Raw genomic sequence first — 27638 nt, 5'->3', positions numbered from 1 at the left:
AGATTAATTAAAATTTATTTACATCACTTTTTAGAAATAACAATTCGAGCCGACTTAGTAGATAAACCAAGAAATCATTTTAATCTAATTAAAGATAAGTGGAAAGTTTTGACTAAAAGTATTTGAATAAGTATAAGAGTTGATAAAATTAATTACATTAAAATAAACTAACATAAGGAATATGGTTCATCTTTTGGGGAATTCAACTAAATTAAAATTTTCTAAAGTTAGAGTTAAACAACAAATAATAAGTAATCGCAATTAAATAATTAAAGCGTAAGGAGAAAATTGAATTTGGGCCTTTCTTGGGCCAAATTCGCTACTTTTTTGGGGTTTAAACAAAACCCGTTTTTGTATACACAAGCTGTATATCAGTGTATACAGCTTGCATATCAGCCCCGTTTCCTGTATTTTTTGCTTCCAAACACCTCTATTTCACTCCAGCCCTGTGTTCCCACGTTTTGACCTGTATAGCATTGTATATTTCGCATATTCCTCTGTAAACAACGTGTATACAGCCTGTTTTTTGGACTTCCGGGCAGCTATACATTAGTCTCCAGCCCTGCACTTCAGCTTTCATAACGAGACAGACTCGAGAGGATTTTGGGCTTGGCCCAACTTAGGAGATATGCGATAGGAGACGGAGTCCCAATGGACTCATGCGAGGAGGTTCGTTCATGCACAACATATGATAAGAATTAGTATGGAGAAGATGAGATTTCACAAGATAATGGAGCAAATGGACATAGTAATTTTAATTAGTACTCTTTTTAATAATATTGTAGGCAACAACAAGCTCAGATTGCAAGTAAATATATTAAAAGACGGACACGTATACAAAAGGATGGCTACATAATCTATCTTAAATTCGAATTAGTAGCAGTATAAGGACTTAAATAGTGTAAAATAAAGAGAAAAGATAGCAAATTATGAATAACATAAAGCTGCAACTGGACATGTTCAAAACAGAGAAGAAAACAAGTTCACTTAAGTTGGACAAGTGAAGAAAAGAAAAGCAATCAAGAGAAACAAAACATATTCCTAAGCTCACTGGGAAACATATGCAGAAATAACAACAATAATGAAACTACTTTAGTAATTGTTGAAGTAAAATCCCATGACCTCCTAATTATTTTTATGAGCTTGAACAACAAGACTATCAAGATAAAAGGTTTACTAATGAGAACAAAGTAAGGAAAATCAGTGCTAAAACATACGAGCAACACCGAGTGGCAAATTAGCTTGCTTCATAGATACAAAATTTAAGCTAATGAATATAACAACTAACATATAATACTAAAGTGACTTCGTTGATGCCTGAATCATGCCTACTGCTAAAAAAAAAATGCACAGGAAATCAGTACTAAAGCAAAAGCCTAAAACCAGGGGAACCAAACATTCTTAATAACAAACTCCATATCAAGTATCGAACACAACACACCATAAAAAAAAAAATAGAATGTTAGAGGAGGCGAAGTCACCTTTCTTGGAGCAGCGATTGAGACAACGAGCAAAGGAAGGCAGCGATTCTTCCACCGAAACACGACTCCGAAAAACTCGAATGAACAAGACAAAACGATCAAGAACAATTTCAAAGATTTTTTGTTTTAGATCTATTTCTTCCTCTCAATACTTAGCTTTTCTTTTCTTTTTTTTTTTTCTTCCCCCCATAATAAGGATTGAAAGAGGGAATATATAGAAGAGAAAGAGTCGTTTCTTTTTTTTGGGGAGGGGGAAAACCATTGAGAATTCAAACAAAGTTTTCCATCCCTTATGCTATTTTCGAGACCACAATAAAGGTGATGGAAATTTCTGAAACGGGAAAGAGGGGATGGGACGACTGTTGCAAGGTATGGGTGATTTCGCGAATTTCTCGCCGGATCTGCCGGGATTTTCACGTGAAGAAGAAGAAAAATGGACACAGGGGTCGTCTGGAATCGTGTATGTACTACTGTATGCTTTGGAACTTGGAAGGGAAAGGGGGATGGGGTCGGTTTTGGTGTTGAAAATTGGGCTGGGCGCAGGTTATTTGGTGGACTGCTGAAAAGGGATATTGAATTGGAATTGTTGAGTTGTTGTTTGGAATGGGTTTCTTTTGGTGGGCTGCTAAGTGGGCTTAAAGGATGAAGTGAAATTTGGCCCGTTTCTTGGCTGAAAATAGGGTCAAAATGTGGATAGGTTTTGCAAATTAGGAAATAGTCACAAGAATTGCAATTATGGCCTATGAAAATTGACAAGTTTGCCAAATTGAGTTTAATTGGTGATTCGACTAAAAAGCCAAATAAGACGAATTAATATAATTAATTAATGAGTTTCTTAATCTCAACAAAATAAAAATAATGAACTTAATTATAAATTGATTAATTCAATTACAAAACTAATTAACTCGAAATTATAGCTATAACTTAAAGCAAATTGATAAAATATTTAACTAAAATGTAAAATCTTTTGTGATAATTTTTAAATATTTATAAAATGGCGTGATTGCAAAAATATACATACTTATTATTAAAAAGTGATAAAATTATTTTTAAAAAAATAACTTGAAAGTATTTTGAATTTCATAAAATTTATTAAATCAAAACTATAACCATTCCTAATATTTAAAATATAATAATAATAATTATTTTTTTTTATTATTTTTTTTTTTTTTGACAACTTTCGGATAATCATAAAATATACTAATTATATACATAATTATGTAAAACATGTACATCATCTAAAATTTATAAAATAAGTGACAAAACTATTTAAAATAACTTGCAAACTATTTTTGAATTTTATAAAGCCAATTATTTCAAATCGTTTAGAATTTAGGAAGCTCGATGATCAATTTATATTGGGGAGGGTCAAAATTGGGTGTCAACAATATTTACAATTAATTCAGACACATACTTCCTGCCATATGTATAATAAATTCAAACACTCCTGTGTATTTCATAACATGAAAAAGTACATAAAAAGGATCAAATGATGAGAAGATTATACTTCTTAAGCTCATAGAGGAGCACTTGGAGAAGTGACAAATCTCTAAGCAAGATTAACAATGCCCATGAATAACTAAAACACTTCAGATGAATCAGAATACCAGTAATGGGGATCAAATGACAAGTCCCTGCTCTCTAGCCTTCTTAAGCCACTTCAAAGTACTCTCCAATGTTGTGTACGCAGCAACATCAGTCAAACTCTTGCTCTCTATTGCATAATCAAAAACGTCATAAGCTTCTGCTACTCTGCCATTCCGACAGAGTGCTCTCAGAAAAGTTCCATAAGATCCTGTTTCAAGCTTCGTACTATTCTGCTTCATAACATCATACAGTTTCATTCCCTTATCCAACAATCTTCCCTTACATAACCCATGAAGCAATGTATTATATGTACACGAATTAGGAGCACAGCCCCGTGCTTCCATTTTCTCCAACAAAGCCACTGCCCCTAATGGATCTGCTTCTCTACACATCCCATTCATTAACGAAGTATACGTGACTGCATCTGGAACATGGCCTTCCTCCATCATAACATTCAAAAACTTCTTAGCATCTTTAACCCTTCCCGACTTAGACAATCCATATATCAATGTATTATATGTCACAAGGTCAGGCTTTACTCCTTCCTCCTGCATTTTCTTGTATACACCTAACACTTCGCCCCCTTGACTTAACATACAATAACCCTTCATGATTGTATTATAAACATAGCAATCAGGCTTGTAGCCTTCCTCACTCAAAACCTCCAACAATCGAGTCGCCTCCCTAAGATTTTTACTATTACAAACATTGTCAATCATAATTGTATATGTAACAAGATCAGGTTTTATATCAAAACCCTCCCTCATTTCTTTAATAAAGTTATTCATAGTACTCAAAGGCCTGTTCTTGCATAAATGCCTAACAATAAAATTATAAGTATACGTATCAGGCGGAGAGTCTTTGGATGAAAGCTCTTTCACCAGCTCAATGGCTTGCTCTTCGTGGCCCGAAGAGCAAAGGGTCCTCACAGCAATGTCTGTGGAGACCTTATTAGGAGGGAAACCATTGGTAGTCATAAGATTAAGAACCTGATGAACAGGGGATAAAGAAAGGTCAACAGACTTACAAGATTGGATGAGGAGAACATGGTATGTAAACCTGTCAGGGGAGAAAGGAGGGTGAACCTTGATCATGTGATTAAGGAAAAAGATTGAATCTTGGAGAGTTGAATTGGAGGAAAATGATTGAAGAACTGCATTATAAAATTTATTGTCTGAAGTGGGGTTTCTTGAATTGGAAATTAGAGAATTGAAAAGGGTTTTAGCATCTGAAAGAGATGTTGAATCAAATGCTAAAATAGATGATGGAAGTTGGGGTTCAGTATTTGATGTGGGTTTTTTCTTGGGTGATTGTGATTTTTTGGGATAATAATGGGGTTTTGAGGTTGGAGGTGGAGATGGAGATGGAGTTTTGATGAGAGTGTTTACAGCAAAGTTAGCTGACCTTAAGGAAGGTGGCAGTTTCCCCATTTTCTCAGCTGCTTCTTCGTCTTCTTGTTACTCAAACTCTAACAGTTCCTCCTTCTGTGTACACTAAATTAGGGTTCTGCAAGGGTTTATCATTTCGATCTCTGTCATGCCAAAGAAGAAAAATGCTGAGTACAGATACGGGTCATTTTGGCCCATATAGGCCCATTGGATTGCAAAAGGCCCATTTTCTTTTTTAACAGCCCCCGGCCCACTGGGCCTTACGGGGATTGAAACTCGAAGCCCAAAATATATAGTACAACAGATCACACATGGATCAATTAGAATTGATTAGTAGTAGTAGTAGAGAGAGAAACTACTTTTGTCAACAAAAAATGATTTTGAATTGGGAAGCATGTTAGTGGCTAACTGGCTATATACGCACCAAGTGGAAACTGAAGAAATAACTTAATTAGCGGCTCATTCTTTAAATTAAAGAGAGTCGTCAAATGTATAATATATGTTAATTCATATATAATAATGTATAATTTATATACATCGACTAGAAAAAGTAAACAATGAATTCAACAACCTATTTGTATAAAGATCCCCTGGAAATATACACATTATTAGTTTTTTTTGGCACAACAAGTTCATCTTTATAAAAACGGTCTTTTGAAAATGCTTATTTTCTCAAATAAAAATAAACTCTCGTTCGTCCTTTCTTTGTGGAATTAATCTTGATGTTGTCCATTTATTGTCTATTTTCCTTTTCATAAGTTCTGTTACTGTAGTCTAAATTTTAATTAGAGTTCAAGTTCTATGTATCAGTCGCTAATAATTCAAAAGATAAATTGAAATTTACTCTATCTAATAAGCATTGATTGATTTGTTATTATAAAAGAAATGCATAGTAAATAATATGTTAAATTCCTCTGAAAATATAACTTTCTTTTATCATATAATATTTTCGATGACATATTTCTCACCAATCATCACCAAGATAAGATACATTAAACACAAAGCAGTGAAACATTATTTGACTATATAACTTGTAGTAGTAGTTTATTTTACTGCCCAAAAGGCGTTTGTTTAGCACAATCCAAATTGACGCCAGGATTGACTCCAAGAATTTGGCAATATCTCTTGTAAAACCCAATTCTATTCTCCATATTTTGATTAGAACCTTTTCCACATTCTATTCCTCCATTAATGATGTTGGTGATTAAACCATAGCCAGAGACGCGACCAGCAGACAAATCAGCTCCTGTTGGTCTCCATCTACCAGTAATAACATAATGGGCCGATGGCTTTGGTCGTTGGGCTGTCATCCAGAACCACAAGGCTGTCTTAAATGAAACTACTGGATCATTTGCAACAGCATCTGGATTTCTTAACAAATCAACTCCTATGGCTTTTCCTGCTGGTCCATAGTTGTAGTTGCTGCATATCACAGAATTGATAGTTGAGTTGATTATTTACAGAGGCGGATTCAGGATCTTAGATCTATAGTTTCAATCTTTAAAGATTTATTGAACTTATTATATAATTTTAAAATTATCATGAGTTTAGACCTACTATTTGTGTGGGAAGTACTAGGTTTAGATAAATTCATTGTCGTGACTTAAAAAATAAAATAGATAAATTGGTACAAAAAATTATACTTACTAGGATATTTGGATAGGACCTCGACCGAAGTATTTTTTACCAGGAGCACAAGGCCACTGTTGATTTGCAACACAGTAATCTGGAGGGGTACCTCGTTCTTGCTTGAAGCAATATCCCCATGAAAATGGACCATCCGGAGCTGTTGGCCACCCCCCTAATTATCAACATAATTCATACTAATTATATATAGATTAATTTAATTAGTAATAATTGGTTTCACACTTGGAAATAACGTTAATTTTCTCATGCTTGTATATACAATAATACATAGTTGTGGATGTCACGTTGTTAAAAAAGTTGTAAATAACATCTCAAAAGAAAGTGTTCCTCGTTGATTAGTAAAAACGACTTCTAAAACTTTATACTAATGAGTTATTCTTTATCGATTTTGTAAAGAGCTAGTAAATTTGTATGTCAATTGACACGCCTCAAGTTTTAAAAAATTGACATCTAACAAAATGGATGTTCAATCAGAAAAGGGATAATTATTTAAGATAATAGTACCGGTAGTTTCAAGAGAAGTTTGAGCCAAAAATGCAGCGATTTCCTTCTTACGAGTGTTGGTGTTTCCAGTAGTTCCAAAAGCACCAAAGGACCTTGCAGCTGTTATAAAAGCATCATAAGTGTAGAATCCTTTGCCATTACAGTTGGCATCGTTGCGATGCAATAGCATTCTCTCAAATATGTCTTTACTAATAAGACCACCAACATCTTGTGTCAATGCTCCTCTTAGAGACAACACACAAAACAAAACCACTCCCCAAAACATAATTTTGTTCTTGTGTGTGATTATTTAGGAGTGATGGTAAGGTTGCTATTTATAGGGAACAGAGAGTGATGGAGTTTATAGACTTTTCAAAATGAGTAGAAAGAAGAAATTTATGCGTTTGCTTATTCCAACACTTTCACTTAGCTATGAGTGCAGCATTTGCTTATTAAAATCAATTGGATGAAGCATTATGGACAAAGTTGGGAGGAATCCACTTAAGTTAGTCTTGGGTAGGATTTCTTGCTATTAGGCATATAACACATAAATAGACCCTTTACTTGTCTTTAACTTATATCTATACCCTCCAATTTTGGGTGTGTACAAGTAGATAATTAAACTTGTATAGAATTGAACAAGTAGACACACACGTCCTACATGACATAATATATATAAGGGCCACGTAGGACACAAAATTGTCCTGTAGAATGTCTATTTTCCTTTTTAGGTTGTTATAAAAAGAATGACACAATTCATTTAGCTACAAGAATCACAACTTAAAGTGAGAATACAACTACAAAAACAATTCTTGCATTATTTGATTTGATATTAACATGTATATATAAGCTTTTTTTGTACTATTTTGTACCAATTAGTCTCATTGTGTATGAATCACAAGTAAAGAAGGTGTGCATATAAAAAATGATTCCAAATATCAGGAACTCCAGGAAGGCACCAATGTATACAATCTGCATAACTACTTGGATTTGCCAATTGTTCTTTGGTCAGAGGATCCCAGTGCTTTCTGTATATTGATGAATGACCTTCCTTTCTATATTCGGAAAGTTGAGTAATGTTGAGCAGCTCAACTTCGAAACCACTCTTCTCATTCAGTTTGTTGATGGCCACTTCCACCAATTTCATCATCTCTGGATCTGAGTCTGATCCCCAATACTCTCTATTAGAAATCGGCTCTGTTTCATCGTAGCAATTCTGACCATTTGCCTTCCCCCAATCTTCTCCTCTGCCATTTTATGCTTCAAATATATAATTAGTACTCGTACGACTCAATAAACTAATTCAAAGTCAGAAACCAACTAGATGTATATACAATGTATAAAGCCAAAGTCAAAGAATAAAAGATGATTCATGACATGATCTCATATCATTCGAAGACTTGTTCCTACACGGAGCTTGACATCAGCTACAACTTATTTATACTTATTTTCATGGACTTGCCATCCCCATGCTTGGTTTCGGTTTACAAAAGGAATCAATAATGGATGCATTCAAAGATGCAACTAACAAATTCTTTTTGAAAGGGTTGTTGAAGGCACTAAAGTTGGAAAGGTTCTTCATAAATGAACTCATTTTGTCAAAACAATGAGTCCATTATACTACTTTCAAAATAGCTTTAATTATACCGACCATTTGCTTAAACAAACCATTATCTCCTGATCACGCTTAATTAACACTACACTAATTTGAATAGTAAGAGTAAATTTGAGAAATATATTATATACCTGTTGTGAGTAGGTGATAAGCTAACAAAGAAAACTCGAGTCTTGGTGCGATTAACATGAGTATCCAACCAATCTGCCCATGTCTGTAGCCCCAACTCGTATGTACGCAGCATCCCCAAATATTCATACTTTGCATTTGCACTTTCAAAAGATCCCCACCTGAAATTACACAATCTCTATCATAATTAACGAACATCTATCTTGTGCCTAAAATCTTGAAATGAAGAATCATAATTTTCTTATGAATGGACAAAGGTTGCAAAAAGTGTACTCACAGAACCTTCAAATTCAATCTCCACCATAGATATGAATTAAAAACAAGCACATCAGCATCTTTCCAAATTCTGGCATGCTTTTCTATTGAATCGATTCTCACTATGCGCTCTTCCACACGATGAAATGATGGATCGTCGCAATTTGATTCAACTAATAATGGTGCCCAGTAGAAATCAATAGTAGCATTGTATTCCTTCATTAATGTAAAAATACAAAAAAAAAAACTACTAATTAGAACTGCAAGCAAAGTTCAAGGAGAAGAACAAGGTAGCGTATTGGAGAAGCAATTTTCGAAACTCACAATAGCTTTAAAGGTGACCAAAGAGCCATTATAGTTAACATATTTGAGATGACTAGGAATTTCTGATTCTAATATGCAGACCATTGAAACCCATTGATTCCTATTGAGTGAATCTCCCACATAAACAACCCTTTTGTTCCTCAACTTCTCCAACATCGCCGTAGCATTAAATCTTCGCAAAATCAAGAACTACAATCAAATACCCAGAACAGAAAGTAGCATAAAATTGAAGAAAAACTGAATAATACTCTACCTTGGAAGGTCACAATCATTGGGTTGCCATTTCCAGTAGAGATAGTTAAGATTCTTTCTCCCAAACTTCTGACAAGCCATTCCATCATCCATGAACGAACAATTTGTCCCGTTATAAAGAGGGCGAGATTGATTATCAAATACCCATTTACCAGAATAGAAATTACAGCTAGATAACGAGCTTATCTGGGTCTGCTTCTCGACTAACTTTGGAGCTTGACTAATCCCTCTGGACATCGACAAAGCCGTAAGAACTAAAACCGCAGTGATAATCGCAACCAGCAACTGAAAACTTAGCTGAATACCCATTCCCTTGTTCTTTAAACTAGAGCCAAAAAGTACTGGTCTTCCATTCATTTTTCTCTGCTTTTTCAGGCTTTTGCTTTGGATTTACAGTTCGTTCCTCTTTAAAAATGGTGGGAATTAGTCATGATTGGCGGAGATGAAAATAGCGAGTTCGTCAAAGAAGCAGCCTTTAAGCCTGATTATATTGACCCAAATTTGGGACTTATTTGGAACCAGGTGCTTTTTCTATCTGCAGCAATAACAAATACCGTACTTTTATTTATTTTCTTCTGTTCGATAAGCTTATAGAAATTCCGTATTAGTAATTTAAGTTGTTCATGAATTCAAGTAATCAATCAATTAAGTTAGTAAGATTCTCCAAAACTATTTTATTTTTAGATCTTAAAATGATAATTTTTTAATTAAATTACGATAAACTAGGAGTATTATTTTAATACTTAAATTTAAAAGTTCACATCAATCAACATGCTTTTGAACTTTACTGAAAGCGAAAGTAGCTCTCCAATTTACATATTTGTGTAAATTGTTAATGACGAGTGACGCGGCAATAATCAAGTTGTAGAAGAAGCAGGTAAGGGCAAAACTGTCTTTGTATATTAAAGTTATTTAGGATCAATTGTTAAAAGAAGTTATCTAGTTAATTAGAGTCCTAAATGTAGTCAAGCTACTAATTACCCTAGATACTATCTCATCACACCTACAATTACCTAATGTGTAGTGATGTATTAAGTAGAACAATTAGCGTTCTTGTTCCTATTAATGAGGGTTTTTTCATCGATCTCAATTGATGATTACTTAAACGGAATGATTCTCCACTTGTAATTTTCTTCTCCATTCCCTCTTTTTTCCTTTTAATGATTTTCGATTTGAAGTTTGAACAAATGCACATTTCAGATCTCTACGTTTGGCAAAGTCCTAAATACACTATTCACTAGTCACGTACGGCTGCTAATTAATTTAGAAAGGCTCTTTGAATTTATCAGAAGGTCTTACTTATGCATTTGAAATATTTAGAGAAATAATAATAGTTGTATGATTTTCTTAGGTAATTATCAAATTTTGGATGAATTGATAACCATTCATTTAAGTGCCTGATAATAATTAATAAATTTTCTTATAATTAATTGTTTAGGACTATATAACCTATCAAATATAACATCTTATAAACAAATTTTGACAAAGTTTCTTATAAGTCAATGTGAACTACAAGCTAACTAGATGAATCAAACGAGTCATTTATACGGCAAAGGCCAAATATACCCTTGTACTATAGGAAATAGTTTAAATATATTCCTAGTTATATTTTCGGGCTAAATATACCTCTACCGTTATACTTTCGAGCTAAATATACCCTTATGACTAACAAATGACACATGTACGATTGAGATTAAATGAACAATTCAATTTAAAATAAATTAAATTTGGATATAACCCGCCCCGCCCCAATAACTTAACCCGACCTAATATGTAACATTAACCCACCCAATTTGTCTTTCAAACAAGAAAACTTAATGGACGATTGAGTTCTTGCTATCTAGCAACGTCTACAACTTGGAGCCTCTGCATTGCAAACACTCTTTCAATTGCCAATTTCTTTGTGGCTATATCTTCAGACTAAATTTGTGACTACTTTGAGATAGTGTGCTGCCACATATGGATGGAGCTACTGCTAGTACGCTGCCATTTTTTAGCCAAACTCTTGCTACATTTTTTGGAGTTAATATCTCAAAAAGTCACTCGACTTTAAGAATTTATCTATTAAAGTCATTAAACTTTGTTTTGTATCAATAAAATCACTAAACTTGGACCTTTCTATCAATAAAATCACTCAATCAAATTTATCATTCAAAAAAATTGACATAGAAAAATAAATTATTATTTTTATGCCATATAAACATGGACCCATGAATAAATGAAATTAAAGAAAACTTATTTAAAAAAGTTCGGACACACTTAATCATGGAAACAAATATTTTTTTATGATATTATTGTTTAATTTATGTCGTGATTTAATAAATAAATGAATTATTTTTTCTTAGTGAAACATATTTTGGTATTACTGTAATACCATAATATTTAGTTTGCCTCCTAAACAAGAAAAAAAAAATAGAATATACAAATACGAGTTTAAGTATTTAAGCAAAACAACAAATTAAATCCAAAATAGGAAGAAAAATACTAAACAAATATAAAAAATAGAACAAGTATTTATTAATTAAAAAGTTCTTCGGCGTGTAATATATTTAGATGTTTCTTACTAAATATAATTTGGTAAAGATCTTATTTTTCCTTTGGAATTCCACAGTTTGCTAACGTTGACATATATTTGTTCAAGCTTGAAAAAATTATTTTTAAAAATTTTTGACAAATAAGTTTTGAGATTTAAAATTGTGTTTGGACATACATTTCAATTGATTTTCTTGAAAAAAGAATTGTGAGAGGAAGTGAAAAGTCCTAAATGAGATTTATTTAATTTTATTTAATTGTGAAATTTATATTTACATGATATAAAAATAATAATTTATTTTGCCATGCCAATACTTTTTTTTAATGATAAAATTGATTGAGTGATTTTATTGATAGAAAGGTCTAAGAATAGTGATTTTAATGATACAAAACAAAGTTCAGTGACTTTGCTAGATAAATTATTAAAGTTGAGTGATCTTTTGAGATATTAACTCTATTTTTTGCCATTTGTTAATATATTTTGAGGTGAAATGTTGATACTCCACTGGCCTCAGGGTTCCCTTGATACTCTTCATCTATTTCAAGTTTTTTGAGAACTCGTCTTGTCAAGAGAAGTCTGGTACGATATGCAGCATCATAAGTTTGGAGTGTTGTACTTGTTTTTTGTCCAGATTAGTTAGTTTGAAGTAAAGAAATTGGCAATTGAAGGAGTGTTTGCGCTGCAGAGGCTCCAAGTTGCAGACGTTGCTAGAGAGCAAGAACTCAATTGTCCATTAAGTTTTCTTGTTTGAAAGACAAATTGGGTGGGTTAATGTTACATATTAGGTCGGGTTAAGTTATTGGGGTGGGGCGGGTTATATCCGAAGTTGATTTATTTTAAATTAAATAGTTCATTTAATTTCAGTCGTCCACGTGTCCTCTATTAGTCATAAGGGTATATTTAGCCCAAAAGTATAATGGGAGGGGTATATTTAACAGGAAAGTATAACCAAGGGTATATTTAAACTATTTCCTATAGTAGAGGGGTATATTTGGCCCTTAGCCGTCATTTATATTGCCCAAACTTGAACAAATTGGACGGATCATGATTTTACTATGCTAATTTTGCCTCCCCTGCCCTTGTCATTAATCTTCACTGTTCAAATCTTTGACATGATAAGAAAATCCACCTCTTTAAAAGAACAAATGAATCCAATCACATTCTTACTATTTCTGTAAGAACTGAGTCTCATTCTGGATGGGTCACAAGTAAAGAAGGTATACATACAAGAAATGATTCCAAACATCAGGAACTCCCGGAAGACACCAATGTGTACAATCTGCATAACTACTAGGATTTTCCAATTGTTCTTTGGTTAGAGGATCCCAATGCTTTCTGTAAATGGATGGATGTGCTTCTTTTCTATATTCAGAAAGTTGGGTAATGTTGAGCAAATCTGCTTTGACACCACTCTTTTCATTCAGTTTCTTGATGGCTGCTTCCACCAATCTCATCATTCCCGGAGATGATTCCGATCCCCAGTACTCTGCATTTGGCATTGGTTCTGTTTCATTGTAGCAATTCTCACCCTCTGCCTTCCCCCATTCTTCTCCCCTGCCATTATATCAAACAACGGTTCTTTGCTTTATATACTTGATTTTTGATATGTTTTACTTGAGTCGAGGGTATCGAAAACAACATATTCTTTGTGTACACTCCACCATTCTCAGGCCCTACTTGTGGAATTACACTAAATATGTTATTAGTATTATTTGAGCGTGTTTGTAGAATATCTTGAGTACAAACAGATCTAGCAGAAGATAGATAATAATAATAATGGTAGAAGTTGAGAAATCGTACAAGTCATACCAACTAGTAGAAGACTAGTGCCTACTAGAGTATATGAGAGAACCCCTAATGTTTAAAAAATTCTGAAGTACGGAGCATTGAAACATTATGGACCCAAGGGAAGCATATGTTATTGAGGTTTCATACAACCGAACCTACTAATTGTGTTTGAGGAGTAGTAGTAGCTGGTGTTGTTATAGCATGTTCAATGTAGGGACAAATGTGGAGAGTCAATTACGGTTCACATGAACTCAATAACTTTTATCTAGTTCTTGTATACATATTAAGAAATTACTACTAAATATCTATAAATATTTGATGCTGACCTAATTATTGTTATATGATTAACTTGAGATCATTATACCAACTCATAAACTTCAAATCTGAATCCGCTTCTCGTTAAACTGTGCAATTAGAAAAACTTGAAGTGGTGAATTATATACCTGCTGTGCGTGGGCGACATGCTAACAAAGAATACTCTTGTTTTGGTGCGGTTGACATGAGTGTCCAACCAATCTGCCCATGTCTGTAGACCCAACTCGTATGTACGCACCATCCCTAATTGTTCATACTTTGCATCTGCACTTTCAAACGAACCCCACCTGAAATTGCACAAATCACTGTCATATTCAATGGACATTTTATTCCCAAAATCTTGAAATTTAGTACAACTTCTTATGATTGATTTAATGTCTCAAGGTATATGTTTACTCACAGAACAGTCAAATCCAGTCGCCACCATAAATAGGAATTAAAAACAAGCACATCAGCATCTTCCCAAAATCTAGCATGTTTCTCTATTGAATCAACTCTCAATACACGATCCTTCACACGATGATGCCAGGCATCGTCACAATTCGATTCCACCAACAATGGTGCCCAGTAGAAATCAATAGTAGCATTGTATTCCTTCACCAATATAATGTTGGAAACAAGATCTAAGTCCATAACTTCAATAACCAAAGAGCAAACACATAATAATGGTTGAAACTCACAATAGCTTTTAATGTGACCAATGAACCATTGAAGTGAACTTGTTTGAGATGGGTATGGATTGATGACTCTAGCATGCACACCAGTGAAACCCATTGATTCCTATTGAGTGAATCACCCACATAAACAAGCCTCTTGTTCCTCAGCTTCTCCAGCATCGCTGTGGCATTAAATCTTATCCAAAATCATAAATACCCAGAACCCAAATAAGAAAAAACAGAAAAATTCTACTATACCTTGGAAGGTTACAATCATGGGGTTGCCATTTCCAATAGAGATAATCAAGGTCTTTTCTCCCGTAATTTTGACAAGCCATTCCATCATCCAAAAACGAAATGAAGGAACAATTGGACCCATTATAAAGAGGGCTAGATTGGTTATCGAATACCCATTTACCAGAAAAGAAATTGCATCTGGATAATGAGTTCAACTGGATCTTTTCCCCAATTTCCTTTGGCCTAATGGCTCTTGACAGGGACAAAGTTGTGATAACTAAAACCGCAGTGATAAGTGCTACCAGCAGCTGAATTGTTAGCTGAATACCTATTACCTTGTTATTCCAACTACTCCAGAATAGTAATGGTCTCCCATTCATTTTTTCTGTTTTCAATTTGTTGAAATATGCCATCATTCAAATATGTTCTACTAACAAATAACAGCAACAACATATTAATATGTCAGAGTATAGGAAGAAAATAACAGTAACAATAACAATAATTATTAGGATAACAGTATAATTATAATAATACTGATAAGAAAAACGACGTTTAACTACCTACTAACCTTTTGTCTTTATCTTCAAATTCAATATTTTTCTATCGTCGCTATTTGAACATGTTCATACTTATTAGGATTGTAAATAATAAAATAATACACTACTACATCTTTATGGAATCTTTTTTTTTTTTCACTTAAAATAATCCTTGAATTTCAACCTTATTAATACTAAACTATTGAATTATTACAACTAGAAGCTGAGTAATAAATTTAATTAAAAATGAAGCACATGTGCAAGATTGAAAGGTGACAAAGGCTTTGGATATTTAAAAAGAGAAATTAGCTGTCAATGTGGATATATGTGTGTCTTATTAATGGCCAATCAACAACTCGTCAGAATGCCAACCAACCATACTGGTATCTTCAATCTGGGAAATTATTCTTTACTCAAAAGTTCACTGCCTTTTGTGGAACTACCAGTCTACCACTAAAAGTCTGAAAGAATAAACACTTTAACCCTCTAAATACACTCATGTAGCCAGTTGAATTACTAAAATACTAATGCAAATTGGTCGACAAATTGCTTAATTTACACTTCAATTTGAAAAGCAATAATTGTGGCAAAAGTTATAGAGATTACGAGTTATCGGTGCTTCAAAAAAAAATCTTTTAAAGACAAGATGATAATAAAAAAAAATTCTAGTAAAAATGCTACACACTCTTTTGTTCAATTTATTTTTTATCTTAATTGTAAATTGATCAAATTAACACGTGCCGAATTATTTATCCGCCATAGTAATGACCGCGTAACTTTGAGATCTATTTTTTTTTTTTAATTATTACTCCTTTTGTTTTTTTTTAATTGTCCAATTTTAATTTTTTATTTATCCCTTTTTACTTGTCATTTTTGACAAATCAAGATAAAACAATATTTTTTTATCTATTATACCCTTAATTTATTTAGAGAGTTAATGTTTTTGAAAAAGATAAAAACTTAAGGAGTAAATTGATTTTGGAATTCTATCAATTAATAGGGATAAAATGATAAATTCACTATGTCAATTATTATTTTCTTAATAAGTATGTTAAATAAAAAATGGGCAAGTATATTATTTTCTTAATAAGTATGTCAAATAAAAAATGGACAAGTAAATAGGGATAGAGAGAGTATTATTGTAAATATATTTGAACATTCAAATATTTTGATTGTAAATAACAAGCATGTGTCATTCACATATACTAGTAGTTATTTCGAGCAGTTATGACCTTCATATTTTGTCTACAAATTAGAGAACATCCAAAGCAATTCAAACCTTTTTTTAGATTTTAAAGTTTAGCTTTTTGAGCTGAGAAAAGCAAGAAGTATATAAACAAGAAACTCTTATTTCTGAAGACAAAATAAGAAACTACATATCTCCTTATTCCATTCTAAATGGGCATCCAGAATCCCTTTTACTGTCATCACCATGACTAAAGCATAAGCCTAGGCCTCAGCAAAGTTCCTCTGGGTGTAGCAATCAAGGTGGAGCAACATTCAATATGGTACAATACCTTCTGTAGAATCCAATCCGATCTTCCTCTTGTGGATTCTGTCCTTTGCCACATTCAATTCCACCGTTAATTATGTTTGTAATGACACCATAGCCTGGTTGTCTATTTGCTGATGTATCGGCTGCTGATGGCCTCCATTGCCCTGTGATAACGTCGTGGCATGATGGCTTATTGCCTTGTGCCGTCATCCAGAACCATATTGCTGTTTTAAAAGATACAGTTGAATCTGTGGCTACTAAGTCAGGGTTGTTAACTAGGTCTTGTCCAATTGCTTGCCCAGCTAAGTCATAGTTAGATTGCCTGCAAAATTCATTTTATCATCAATAAATATTGTGTTTTTTTCATCTAAGATTTCGTAGTTATGACATGAACTATTTTCCTCTGTTTTACGTACCCTGTCAATTGGATAGGTCCTCTGCCATAAAATCCACTTCCCACTTGGTTGCCTTCCCTAAGAAAGCAATATCCTCCGGCAAATGGACCATCTGCACTTAGGCTACCACCTGCAAAATTAGATCCAAATACTTCACTTATTCTAGTGTATATAACGTAAATCCATTTCTTAACTAGACACTTGTGTTACAATCAGGGGCAGATCTATGTACAATTATGTTAATATTGGAACCACGCTACTGTTCAAAGGGTATGGCACCTAGAACCTCAAAATCCTAGATACATCTCTGATTACAATTAACGGTCAATCTAATTTTGTGTACTCATATGTTGAACAAATAACAGTAGTTAGGTGGAAGAGCCAAAATTACCAGTAGTTTCGTGAGAAGTTTGACCAAAAAAGCAGCAATTTCTTTCTTACGTGCAGTATCATCACCAGTAGTACCAAAACCTGGAAACGAATTGGCTGCAGCTATGAATGCATCATAAGTGTAGAAGCCCTTGGCAGGGCATCTATCATCATTTCGATTCTTGAGCATCTCGTTGAACAAGTCACTTGTCACAATTGTACCAACATCTTGTGCCAAGCTTCCTGTTAGGAACAACAAAAAGACTCAACATAATACCATTTGTGATCCCAAAAACTCCATTTTTTGTTTCTCTCTGTTCTTTCTTATGCTTTATGAGCTAGTGTTTACTGAATTAGTTATTATGTATATAGGTGGGTATTTATAGAGATCAAATTTAAGGTGAGCATACACTTTTCCACTGATTTCAACAAAATTGTAGTAGTTTGCTTCTTTGTTTCGGTCATGTACGTGTGTCATCATAAATGGCAGAAACAAACATAGATATACAATTTTCTCTTCACCTATCGTAACCTAGAAGATATCGATACGAGAAAATATGATATAGTAAATTCATATTAACCGAATTCAAATCTCACCCATAGTTTTCTTCTCTTTTTATTGTGGTGAAATTAAAGTGAGTTTATCTTATAAACCAAAGTCTAACTGAATCCCTATTTGTTACAAATTGTCGAGTTCTGGAATATCAAAGTTGGCTACGTAATGAAGTCGGTACAAGACTTTTCCAATTGAAGTAATTTCTAGTATACGTCAAGTTTTTTTTCCATCATCGGTAAAAGTCAAGTCTTGGGAGCTATATTTTCCGCGCACATTCTAGTGAAAACCATTACCTATAGTGGTTTCAAATAAACGAGTCGAGCTAAATTTTGTCAATCCTAATTTGTAACCGAGTCATAAAATTTGGGTTGCATGAATAGGACAAATAGTTTAATAGTCTAATCAAACAAACTCTTTATAATTTTTACTATTTATTTTTTTATAATTTGTTTAAATACCTAATAATTTTCTTTCTTATTACAAATATATTTATGTCTTAAACAAACAAAAAAATATTTTGATAAGATTCCGAATTGGATCAAATTTAACTACATATTATTCCAATTTTTTGATGGACTAAATTATGCAGGCCAAAATGGCCGGAGATATTAATGTACAAGTTATTAACTCGACCAAACTTGGGTGAGTCATGTTTTCGTGACTAATTTTATGTGTGGTTTTGCTATAGAAGTCAAGACGTTAATAATCTTAGTTAGGCTTTTACGAGTCCTTTTAAAGTTTTCAAAAGTAAAATTACAAGTTTGGCATGTTTGAAATGTCTATGTACTTTTAATCTAACAGTAATAGTAAAGATAGTCATGAATTCACAATTTTAATTTTCATCAACATGGATTGTGGTGAAATAATTAAAATTCATATATCTTTAATCAAAGGTCAAAAACTCATGTTGGGAGCTTTTTTGAACATTGCAATATGCGAATACAAATTCAGTCAGATCTCAATGTGAATACTAAAAAAACAAAAAATATCCAGTTTTTCCCCTGATTAATTAGTCAAATGAATTGATCTTTCCTCCAAGATTAAGTCTTAACCATTTCCCCTCTCCTTCGCAGGCCTCCATATTTTCGTACTTTGTTTTGTCTTATTTAACTTTTATAGAGTTTAATTTATAGCTTCTTGATCACAGAAGTCCTTGAATAATTTATTCTCTTTTTTTATATGTATTAGAAAATAATGGTTTTTACCTATCCGGCTATCCGATATGGGGGTTCAATTATTTTAAACAGGATATGTCGCAATTGCTAATTTTTTCCTTGATTTAACATCACTTGGTTTGACCCTGAACAATTCTTATAACGTGATAGAAATGATCAACGTTAAGAATAAGATTCAAAGTTGGAATCTTGACCATGACTGGAGTTGAATTCAGGAAAACATATTTAGTTGTCAAATTTCAAAATTCAACTTAATTTGAAAATAAAATAAAAGTGTTTTCATTTTTCACTCCAAATTACTCATCAAAACTAAAAAAGAACAACTGCAATTTTCAAAATAATATTTCACTTTTAAAATAATTTATTTTAGAAAAAAAATTCATAATAATACATGATCAAACGAATGTGTGGGACAGAATGAAGTAAGGTCGAATGTAAACTGTGGCCCATGTAATTAGGTAGTTAAATTAGTTAACTATAAATATCTCCAATGTACTCCAATCGGTAATATTCTCTCTTCCTACTGTTTCTCATCCCTCGGAACCTCATTCTTTATGGATCTTGAACTTAATAGTTACTCAGTTCAAAATGATGCAACATATTAATAACAAAAGATCAAAATCCACAACATAAATCATATAACTTTTATTTTTCTTAAATGCAGGAGCCTCACTCAAGCACCACATATTATGTAGGATATGTGGTCCTTTAATTTTTAAGAAGACAAATATATCTCCCTATTCTAAATGGGCATACAGAATCCCTTTATTCATTACATCCAAATATAACTTATAGACTGAACAATCTCCATGAGTAATAGTAATACATACATAACATAATTTGCATTCTATATAACGACGCTTAGCCCTGGGCGAAGTTCCTTTGATTGTTACAGTCCAAATTTTCACCAGTGGGAACATTCAGCATACCACAGTACCTTCTGTAAAATCCAATTCGACTTTCCACTGCAGTATTCTGACCCATCCCACATTCAAGTCCACCGTTAATGATGTTGGTAATGACACCGTACCCTGGCACTCTATTAGCTGCCGTATCTGCAGGGGATGGCGTCCATTGCCCAATGATAACGCTGTGACATGATGGCTTATTATCCTGTGCTGTCATCCAGAACCATATTGCTGTTTTGAATGATATTATAGGATCTGTGGCTACTAAATCAGGGTTATTAACTAGGTCTTGTCCAACACCAATACCCTGTCCAGCTCGTTCGTAGTTAGATTGGCTGCACAAAAATAATGTTATCATTTAGTCACGGTCTGTTGATGATATATATTCTATTCAATTGTCTTACTGTGTCAATTGAATAGGTCCTCTGCCATAGTATCTTTCCGACTGATCTATTTGCCTAACAAAGCAATATCCTCCAGTAAATGTTCCTGCACTACCACCTGCAGAAGAGCGAATTATAGAATTCATTCAATTGTCACCTAAAATCATGTACATTACTAAATTACAACGATAAGAAGGATAACCCAAATTACCATTAGTTTCGTGAGATGTTTGACCGAAAAAGGCAGCCATTTCCTTCTTACGGGCGGTATCATCACCAGTAGTACCAAAAGCTGGAAAGGAGTTAGCTGCAGCTATGAATGCATCGTAAGTGTAGAATCCTTTGCCAGGACATACATCATTGTTCCTAAAACTCAGCATTTGTTCGAATAATTCCCTCGTTACAATTGAACCAGCATTTTGTGCTAAAGTTTCTGTTAGGAACAAGAAAAAGAGACAAGAGAGTGCAACTGCTGAAACATTGAACTTCATTTTTACTTGAGTTGAAGAATGTTTAGTTATGTGTGTGGGTACTTATAGTGATTACATTAAGACTTCTCCACTAACAATGTTAAATGATACTTTGTACAAATATGACTATTTTCCACAGAAATGTAGTTATCAACTTTGCTTCTTTTTTGGGTCATTGACGTGTGTCATCATAAATGGCCGATACACTGAAGAAAAATCGCAGGGGAATAGATACGAAATTGTCATCAAGACATGAACTGCCTAACATGGAGTAAATCAAATCTAACTTTACTTGTCCCTTCGGGGATATTTGATAAAATTGGAACGATACAAAAAAGGTTGTCATGACCCTACACAAGGATCAAAATTAGTTTTTCTCATATTCATCGGCATGATAAAATAGGAAAATTTATTGAAAAGTGTGGAGTCCAACACGTTGATATGGTTAAATAGGACACAAATTTATCTTTTGTAATCAAGTGTAGTCAATAATTTGTGACCGTAAGAAGTCGTTTGACGTGAAGGATAACATCAAATAATCGTGGGATTAAATTATGCTGTCACTTAATTTGTTGTTTGGTTGACAAGTTCAAAATAATTTATCCCGCAATTAATAATTAATATCAGGATAAGTTATCCTTCCTCTTGGGTGATATAGTAATCTCGGAATAACTTATCCCGAAATAAAGGAGGTAAAATGACAAAGATATCTCTTTAAACTCTTTTTATATTTCACTTTTCACATTTATCTATATTTACATTATTTTTAATACCAAATATAATAACATTCACAAGCTTCACTACTCCTTATTTTTACATAATTCTTCACATTTTTCTATCAAAAAAATATCTATATAAATATAATTATTATTGATGAATTTATTTGACTAATTCTTATGTTTATTTATGGGATAAGGGTCTGAAAAATACCTCAACTTTGGTCGAATTTGTTATTGCGATACTAAACTTTCATACTTCCCTAGACTATTTAATATCGTATTTTAAACATATATATTTGCCCACGTGGACATAAAAAATAATGCAAAATTATAAATAGTAATATGTCCACGTGGGCACATATATACCTTTAAAATACATTATTAAATAGTTCAGGGGGTAAAAAATATGGTATTAAATAGTCTAGGGAGGTAATAGGTCATTATGAAAGTTTAGTATCGCAACAACAAATCTTACCAAAGTTGGGATATTTTTCAGACCCTTATCCCTTTATTTATATATTAATTTCTCATAAATCCTTTTTTTACTTTAATTATAAACTTACGATGGAAGTTCTATTTTTAAGCTAAATAAAAAGAAGTTGTATTTTTAAATGCATATAATACCAACATGTGAATGCACACACAAAAATATTTGAGCTAAATAAGATAAAAGTTTCATTTTTAAGATTGAATAACTAAAGCTTGCAATGAAAAAAAATAAACTGAGAGTATTTTTGTAAACAAACAACTTATTCTTAAAATTTATGGAAAACATATTATTTTGAATACAACAAATCAAACACTCAATAAAAAATAATCTCAACATAACTTATCACATTATAATTAATCTCAATATAACTTATATCATCATAATTAATCCCATCATAACTCGTATTTAAATAACATGATCCTAACAAAATCCATGCTCGAGGACAAGAGTGTGAATTACTGCTTCTAGAAGAGGCCATTTTATGTGTGAGACTTTTCAACGTGAAGAAATTTCTTTATAATTATAGTAATAAATAAGTAGTAAGTCATCAATCAAGTCTTGAAGAGCTACATTTTCCACACACATTTAAAACTTATAAACCATAACTTACGTTTGCCGTTTACTCCCGCTTCCCACGGAAGTCATAGTCAAGAGTCAAGACAATATTCGTTACCTATGCTCTTACGAGGGGTAAAACGGTCATTTGCAATTTTGCCCCTATTTCGTATCCGTCTTCAATTTTAATTTCTCTGTATAAATAACTTTTCCGCTGAGAATAGGTTAATATTTTTGCATCATGATAACCCACAAATTATGCCTATAACCTTGAAAAAATTGGCCACGCTAGACCTAAATTCTAGTGGCAAAATTAAAGATCAACTCATTTGAGGGACAAAAATTACAAACAAGTCCCTTAAAAGGGCAAATCGTGCAACTAAATATCTTACAAATTCTCTTATTTTTTTCTTCCAAATAATAATTTTGTGCGTAATTTATTTTTTAGTAAATATTGACAGTCTTCAATAACAGCCATAAGAAAATAATGTTTCTACGTCCTCATTTTTTACAAGTTCGACAACAAATATGTAGTATATCTCCACTCTATTCTATGTACAAATCGTCCTTTTATTTATTTATTTATATAATAAATACATAGTTGGTCGTTGTTTTGGCCTAAATTACTTTTTATTGATATTGATGGATAGAAGTATTCTTTACTCATTCGACTATTCCCTACAACCTTAATTTCATGCTCAACAAAATGTTCACTTGCTGTCTACGTACACATTGCGCACAAAAGTAATTACTACTTGACCGGTAAAATCATACATGACTTAGTCACGCTCTAATATGAAAACAATATACAAACAAAAATAATCTTATTTAAAATACGGAAGAACTATAAAAACATATATATATTTTTGTGGTATTATTAAGATTTCTTATTCAAAAATTACTCATTAGTCAATGATATTATAAGAATTTATATATTTTATGATATCATTAAGGTTTCTTGTTCAGAAATTACACATTAGTCAATGATACTAACTCTCATAGTATCATTGACTAATGATGAGTAATTTCTGAACAAGAGTTTAATGATACCATAAATATATATATTGTGTAATTATTTAGTATCACTTAAGCGAAATTAGTTGGGGGTATATTGTGTAATTATTTAATGGGATATGAATGTAAATGAGTATATGTTTGTAATTATTTTGCTTTTATAGGGTATTTACTTAGTTTCCCCATATTTAGGGGTGTTAATTGGGCCAGGAAATGTCCCACTAATCAAACTCTTCTAAAGTATTAGCCCAATTATTATCCAAGTTTTAACCCAACTTTAATGGCCAGCCCAACATTAGAGAAATCGAGAAATATTGCTTTTCATATAAATTTATAAGTTTTGTGATTTTAGTCAACATGGCCCTTATTAATTATATCTCCTGAACATAATGTTCTTAATCCCTTGCTACTTTTCAATAATTACAAGTAGTCATAAAAAAATATTAGGTAGTCTCCCAACTAAAATTTGATATGGTAAATTTGAGATATGACTGTTTTTAGCATGAAAAGTATTTTATAAAGAGCTTGCTAAAAATGTGATATACCTTTATCTCAATGAATGCACCATTAGGCTAAATCAATAAGGACACCATTTTTAAAATAAATTTATTTCCATACAATCAAATTAGGGAATAAAAATGTTGTATAAATACTTATTTCTTCCGTCTCAATTCATGTAATACTTTTCACTTATTGACGGTCAATTTGGCGGGGGGCGTCTGGACATGAAAATTGTGAGTATTTGAACAAATAAATAATTTTTATTTTCAAAATGAAAATTGATATTTGAAAATTGAAATTGTGTTTGGCCATGAATACAAATTGAAGTTGTCTATGAATAATTGAGTAAAAAAAAGGTGAAAACCCTTTTTGATGTTTTTCAAATTCCAAAATTCAATTTGTCAAACGTGTTTTTTGGAATTCAACTCCAGCAAAAAGTAAAAAAACAAATTCATAGCCAAATTTCCCTCTAAGATTTTCGAACTAAATCAACTCAATATTTAAAAACTAAACATAAAGCACTTATAAGTTACAATTTTTAAAAGTAATTACTATGATGAAAAAAAGTACATTTCAAAATATTAAACAATTAATTTAAATGTCAAGAAGTGAAAAGTGCTGCACATAAAACTTGACAAATAAGAGTATCAAAAAAAGTTCTTTTAAAATGTACATGTTGTATATAACTATATATTAACAGCGTTAGTGAATTAAAGAAGACTAAATTAAGTAGCACTCACATGTACAGCCATATCGAGAGTGGATTATAACTCGGTGTAGCATATGTATCTAGTATTATTGATGATTACGGAACTAAGCAAAGCAATTATAACCATCTGAACTCGAGACACCGTTATTTCTTAATATTGATGAATATTATGTAGGATATGTGGTCCTTTAATTTTTAAAAAGACAAATATATCTCCCTATTCTAAATGGGCATACAGAATCCCTTTATTCATTACATCCAAATATAACTTATAGACTGAACAATCTCCATGAGTAATAGTAATACGTACATAACATAATTTGCATTCTATATATATAACGACGCTTATCCCTGGGCGAAGTTCCTTTGATTGTTACAGTCCAAGTTTTCACCAGTGGGAACATTCAACATACCACAATACCTCCTGTAAAATCCAATTCGACTTTCCACTGCAGTATTCTGACCCATCCCACATTCAAGTCCACCGTTAATGATATTGGTAATGACACCGTACCCTGGCACTCTATTAGCTGCCGTATCTGCAGGGGATGGCGTCCATTGCCCAATGATAACGCTGTGACATGATGGCTTATTATCCTGTGCTGTCATCCAGAACCATATTGCTGTTTTGAATGATATTATAGCATCTGTGGCTACTAAATCAGGGTTGTTAACTAGGTCTTGTCCAACACCAATACCCTGTCCAGCTCGTTCGTAGTTAGATTGGCTGCACAAAAATAATGTTATCATTTAGTCACGGTCTGTTGATGATATATATTCTATTCAATTGTCTTACTGTGTCAATTGAATAGGTCCTCTGCCATAGTATCTTTCTGACTGATCTATTTGCCTGACAAAGCAATATCCTCCAGTAAATGTTCCTGCACTACCACCTGCAAAAGAGCGAATTATAGAATTCAATTGTCACCTAAAATGTACATTATTAAATTACAACGATAAGAAGGATGACCCAAATTACCATTAGTTTCGTGAGATGTTTGACCGAAAAAGGCAGCCATTTCCTTCTTACGGGCGGTATCATCACCAGTAGTACCAAAAGCTGGAAAGGAGTTAGCTGCAGCTATGAATGCATCATAAGTGTAGAATCCTTTGCCAGGACATACATCATTGTTCCTAAAACTCAACATTTGTTCGAATAATTCCCTCGTTACAATTGAACCAGCATTTTGTGCTAAAGTTTCTGTTAAGAACAACAAAAAGAGACAAGAGAGTGCAACTGCTGAAACATTGAACTTCGTCATTTTTACTTGAGTGTTTAGTTATGTGTGTGGGTATTTATAGTGATTAGATTAAGACTTTTCCACTAACAATATTAAATGATACTTTGTACAAATATGACTATGTAGTTATCAACTTTGCTTCTTTTTTCGGTCATTGACGCGTGTCATCATAAATGGCCGATACACTGAAGAAAAATCGCAGGGGAATAGATACGAAATTGTCATCAAGACATGAACTGCCTAACATGGAGTAAATCAAATCTAACTTTACTTGTCCCTTCGGGGATACTCCCTCCGTCCCTATTTACTTGTCCATATTTCCTTTTTTAGTTGTTAAGGAGTCGTTTGGCGTGAAGGATAACACCAAATAGTCGTGGGATTAAATTATGTTGTCACTTAATTTGTTGTTTAGTTGACAAGTTCAAAATAATTTATCCCGCAATTAATAATTAGTATCAGGATAAGTTATCCTTCCCTTTGGGTGATATAGTAATCTCGGGATAACTTATCCCAAAATAAAGGAGGTAAAATGACAAAGATATCTCTTTAAACTCTTTTTATATTTCACTTTTCACATCTATCTATATTTACATTATTTTTAATACCAAATATAATAACATTCACAAGCTTCACTACTCCTTATTTTACATAATTCTTCACATTTCTCTATCAAACAAAATATCTATATAAATATAATTATTGTTGATGGATTTATTTGACTAATTCTTATGTTTATTTATATATTAATTTCTCATAAATCCTTTTTTTACTTTAATTATAAACTTACGATGGAAGTTCTATTTTTAAGCTAAATAAAAAGAAAGTTTTATTTTTAAATACATATGATACCAACATGTGAATGCACACACAAAAATATTTAAGCTAAATAAGATAAAAGTTTCATTTTTAAGATTGAATAACTAAAGCTTGCAAAGAAAAAAAAANACAACATGATCCTAACAAAATCCATGCTCGAGGACAAGAGTGTGAATTAATGCTTCTAGAAGAGGCCATTTTATGTCTGAGACTTTTCAACGTGAAGAAATTTCTTTATAATTATAGCAATAAATTAATAGTAAGTCATCAATCAAGTCTTGAAGAGCTACATTTTCCACACACATTTAAAACTTATAAACCATAACTTACGTTTGCCGTTTACTCCCGCTTCCCACGGAAGTCTTAGTCAACACAATATTCGTTACCTATGCTCTTACGAGGGGTAAAACGATCATTTGCAATTTTGCCCCTATTTCGTATCCATCTTCAATTTTAATTTCTCTGTATAAATAACTTTTTCGCTGAGAATAGGTTAATATTTTTGCATCATGATAACCCACAAATTATGCCTATAACCTTGAAAAAATTGGCCACGCTAGACCTAAATTCTAGTGGCAAAAATTAAAGATCAACTCATTTGAGGGACAAAAATTAC

At 32.6% G+C, this 27638-nt stretch overlaps 6 protein-coding genes and 2 pseudogenes across 8 annotated transcripts in view; 2 read left to right on the top strand and 6 right to left on the bottom strand.

Annotated features, from left to right (window-relative positions):
• Positions 1-27638, top strand: part of LOC125846792 (catalase isozyme 2) — a 186530-nt gene that overhangs the window by 2729 nt on the left and 156163 nt on the right. The gene's annotated exons all lie outside the window — the stretch shown is intronic.
• On the bottom strand, positions 2883-4594 carry LOC125846793 (pentatricopeptide repeat-containing protein At2g17670-like). Its single transcript, XM_049526400.1, has one exon. It carries the CDS (start codon positions 4496-4498, stop codon positions 3101-3103), a length of 1398 nt encoding a protein of 465 aa, XP_049382357.1. The 5' UTR covers positions 4499-4594; the 3' UTR covers positions 2883-3100.
• On the bottom strand, positions 5376-6879 carry LOC125846801 (basic endochitinase-like). The gene is made up of 3 exons (XM_049526409.1): positions 6608-6879; positions 6104-6257; positions 5376-5878 (listed from the first exon to the last, which is right to left on the bottom strand). The coding sequence occupies exons 1-3, from the start codon at positions 6870-6872 to the stop codon at positions 5506-5508; spliced, it is 792 nt and encodes a 263-aa protein (XP_049382366.1). The 5' UTR covers positions 6873-6879; the 3' UTR covers positions 5376-5505.
• Positions 7385-9669, bottom strand: LOC125846797 (protein trichome birefringence-like 34). Its single transcript, XM_049526405.1, has 5 exons — positions 9163-9669; positions 8910-9081; positions 8608-8801; positions 8333-8491; positions 7385-7833 (listed from the first exon to the last, which is right to left on the bottom strand). Exons 1-5 carry the CDS (start codon positions 9516-9518, stop codon positions 7482-7484), a joined length of 1233 nt encoding a protein of 410 aa, XP_049382362.1. The 5' UTR covers positions 9519-9669; the 3' UTR covers positions 7385-7481.
• On the bottom strand, positions 12853-15106 carry LOC125846796 (protein trichome birefringence-like 34). The gene is made up of 5 exons (XM_049526403.1): positions 14712-15106; positions 14478-14649; positions 14198-14391; positions 13926-14084; positions 12853-13248 (listed from the first exon to the last, which is right to left on the bottom strand). Exons 1-5 carry the CDS (start codon positions 15104-15106, stop codon positions 12897-12899), a joined length of 1272 nt encoding a protein of 423 aa, XP_049382360.1. The 3' UTR covers positions 12853-12896.
• Positions 16556-17786, bottom strand: LOC125846803 (acidic 27 kDa endochitinase-like; annotated as a pseudogene).
• LOC125846802 (acidic endochitinase pcht28) lies at positions 19841-26229 on the bottom strand. Of its 3 annotated transcripts, XM_049526411.1 has the most exons (4): positions 25945-26229; positions 25762-25858; positions 25387-25692; positions 19841-20153 (listed from the first exon to the last, which is right to left on the bottom strand). In XM_049526411.1, exons 1-4 carry the CDS (start codon positions 26225-26227, stop codon positions 20078-20080), a joined length of 762 nt encoding a protein of 253 aa, XP_049382368.1. In that variant the 5' UTR covers positions 26228-26229; the 3' UTR covers positions 19841-20077. The 3 variants fall into 3 exon arrangements, with proteins under 3 accessions (XP_049382368.1, XP_049382369.1, XP_049382367.1); XM_049526412.1 differs by lacking the exons at positions 25387-25692; positions 25762-25858; positions 25945-26229 and adding exons at positions 20529-20625; positions 20719-21025 and having other exon boundaries at positions 19841-20459; XM_049526410.1 differs by lacking the exon at positions 19841-20153 and having other exon boundaries at positions 25186-25692.
• On the top strand, positions 21272-21364 carry LOC125849602 (U6 spliceosomal RNA; annotated as a pseudogene).

Source organism: Solanum stenotomum, chromosome 12, assembly GCF_019186545.1.
Source record: "Solanum stenotomum isolate F172 chromosome 12, ASM1918654v1, whole genome shotgun sequence".
Classification (NCBI taxonomy): domain Eukaryota; kingdom Viridiplantae; phylum Streptophyta; class Magnoliopsida; order Solanales; family Solanaceae; genus Solanum; species Solanum stenotomum.
This window is presented reverse-complemented; position numbering and strand designations above follow the sequence as displayed.

What these genes read in the sequence shown, in the direction of transcription:
- LOC125846801 (XM_049526409.1), bottom strand. Translation starts at nt 6,872, where the DNA reads ATGTTTTGGGGAGTGGTTTTGTTTTGTGTGTTGTCTCTAAGAGGAGCA. An exon ending in AACTTCTCTTGAAACTACCG is followed by an intron (nt 6,258 to 6,607) that starts GTACTATTATCT and finishes GTTGATAATTAG; the next exon opens with GGGGGTGGCCAACAGCTCCG. An exon ending in GGTCCTATCCAAATATCCTA is followed by an intron (nt 5,879 to 6,103) that starts GTAAGTATAATT and finishes TGTGATATGCAG; the next exon opens with CAACTACAACTATGGACCAG.
- LOC125846802 (XM_049526411.1), bottom strand. Translation starts at nt 26,227, where the DNA reads ATGACGAAGTTCAATGTTTCAGCAGTTGCACTCTCTTGTCTCTTTTTG. An exon ending in AACATCTCACGAAACTAATG is followed by an intron (nt 25,859 to 25,944) that starts GTAATTTGGGTC and finishes GCTCTTTTGCAG; the next exon opens with GTGGTAGTGCAGGAACATTT. An exon ending in GGACCTATTCAATTGACACA is followed by an intron (nt 25,693 to 25,761) that starts GTAAGACAATTG and finishes ATTTTTGTGCAG; the next exon opens with CCAATCTAACTACGAACGAG.
- LOC125846796 (XM_049526403.1), bottom strand. Translation starts at nt 15,106, where the DNA reads ATGATGGCATATTTCAACAAATTGAAAACAGAAAAAATGAATGGGAGA. An exon ending in CATGATTGTAACCTTCCAAG is followed by an intron (nt 14,650 to 14,711) that starts GTATAGTAGAAT and finishes ATTTTGGATAAG; the next exon opens with ATTTAATGCCACAGCGATGC. An exon ending in CGACTGGATTTGACTGTTCT is followed by an intron (nt 14,085 to 14,197) that starts GTGAGTAAACAT and finishes GTGCAATTTCAG; the next exon opens with GTGGGGTTCGTTTGAAAGTG.
- LOC125846793 (XM_049526400.1), bottom strand. Translation starts at nt 4,498, where the DNA reads ATGGGGAAACTGCCACCTTCCTTAAGGTCAGCTAACTTTGCTGTAAAC.
- LOC125846797 (XM_049526405.1), bottom strand. Translation starts at nt 9,518, where the DNA reads ATGAATGGAAGACCAGTACTTTTTGGCTCTAGTTTAAAGAACAAGGGA. An exon ending in AATGATTGTGACCTTCCAAG is followed by an intron (nt 9,082 to 9,162) that starts GTAGAGTATTAT and finishes GATTTTGCGAAG; the next exon opens with ATTTAATGCTACGGCGATGT. An exon ending in AGATTGAATTTGAAGGTTCT is followed by an intron (nt 8,492 to 8,607) that starts GTGAGTACACTT and finishes GTGTAATTTCAG; the next exon opens with GTGGGGATCTTTTGAAAGTG.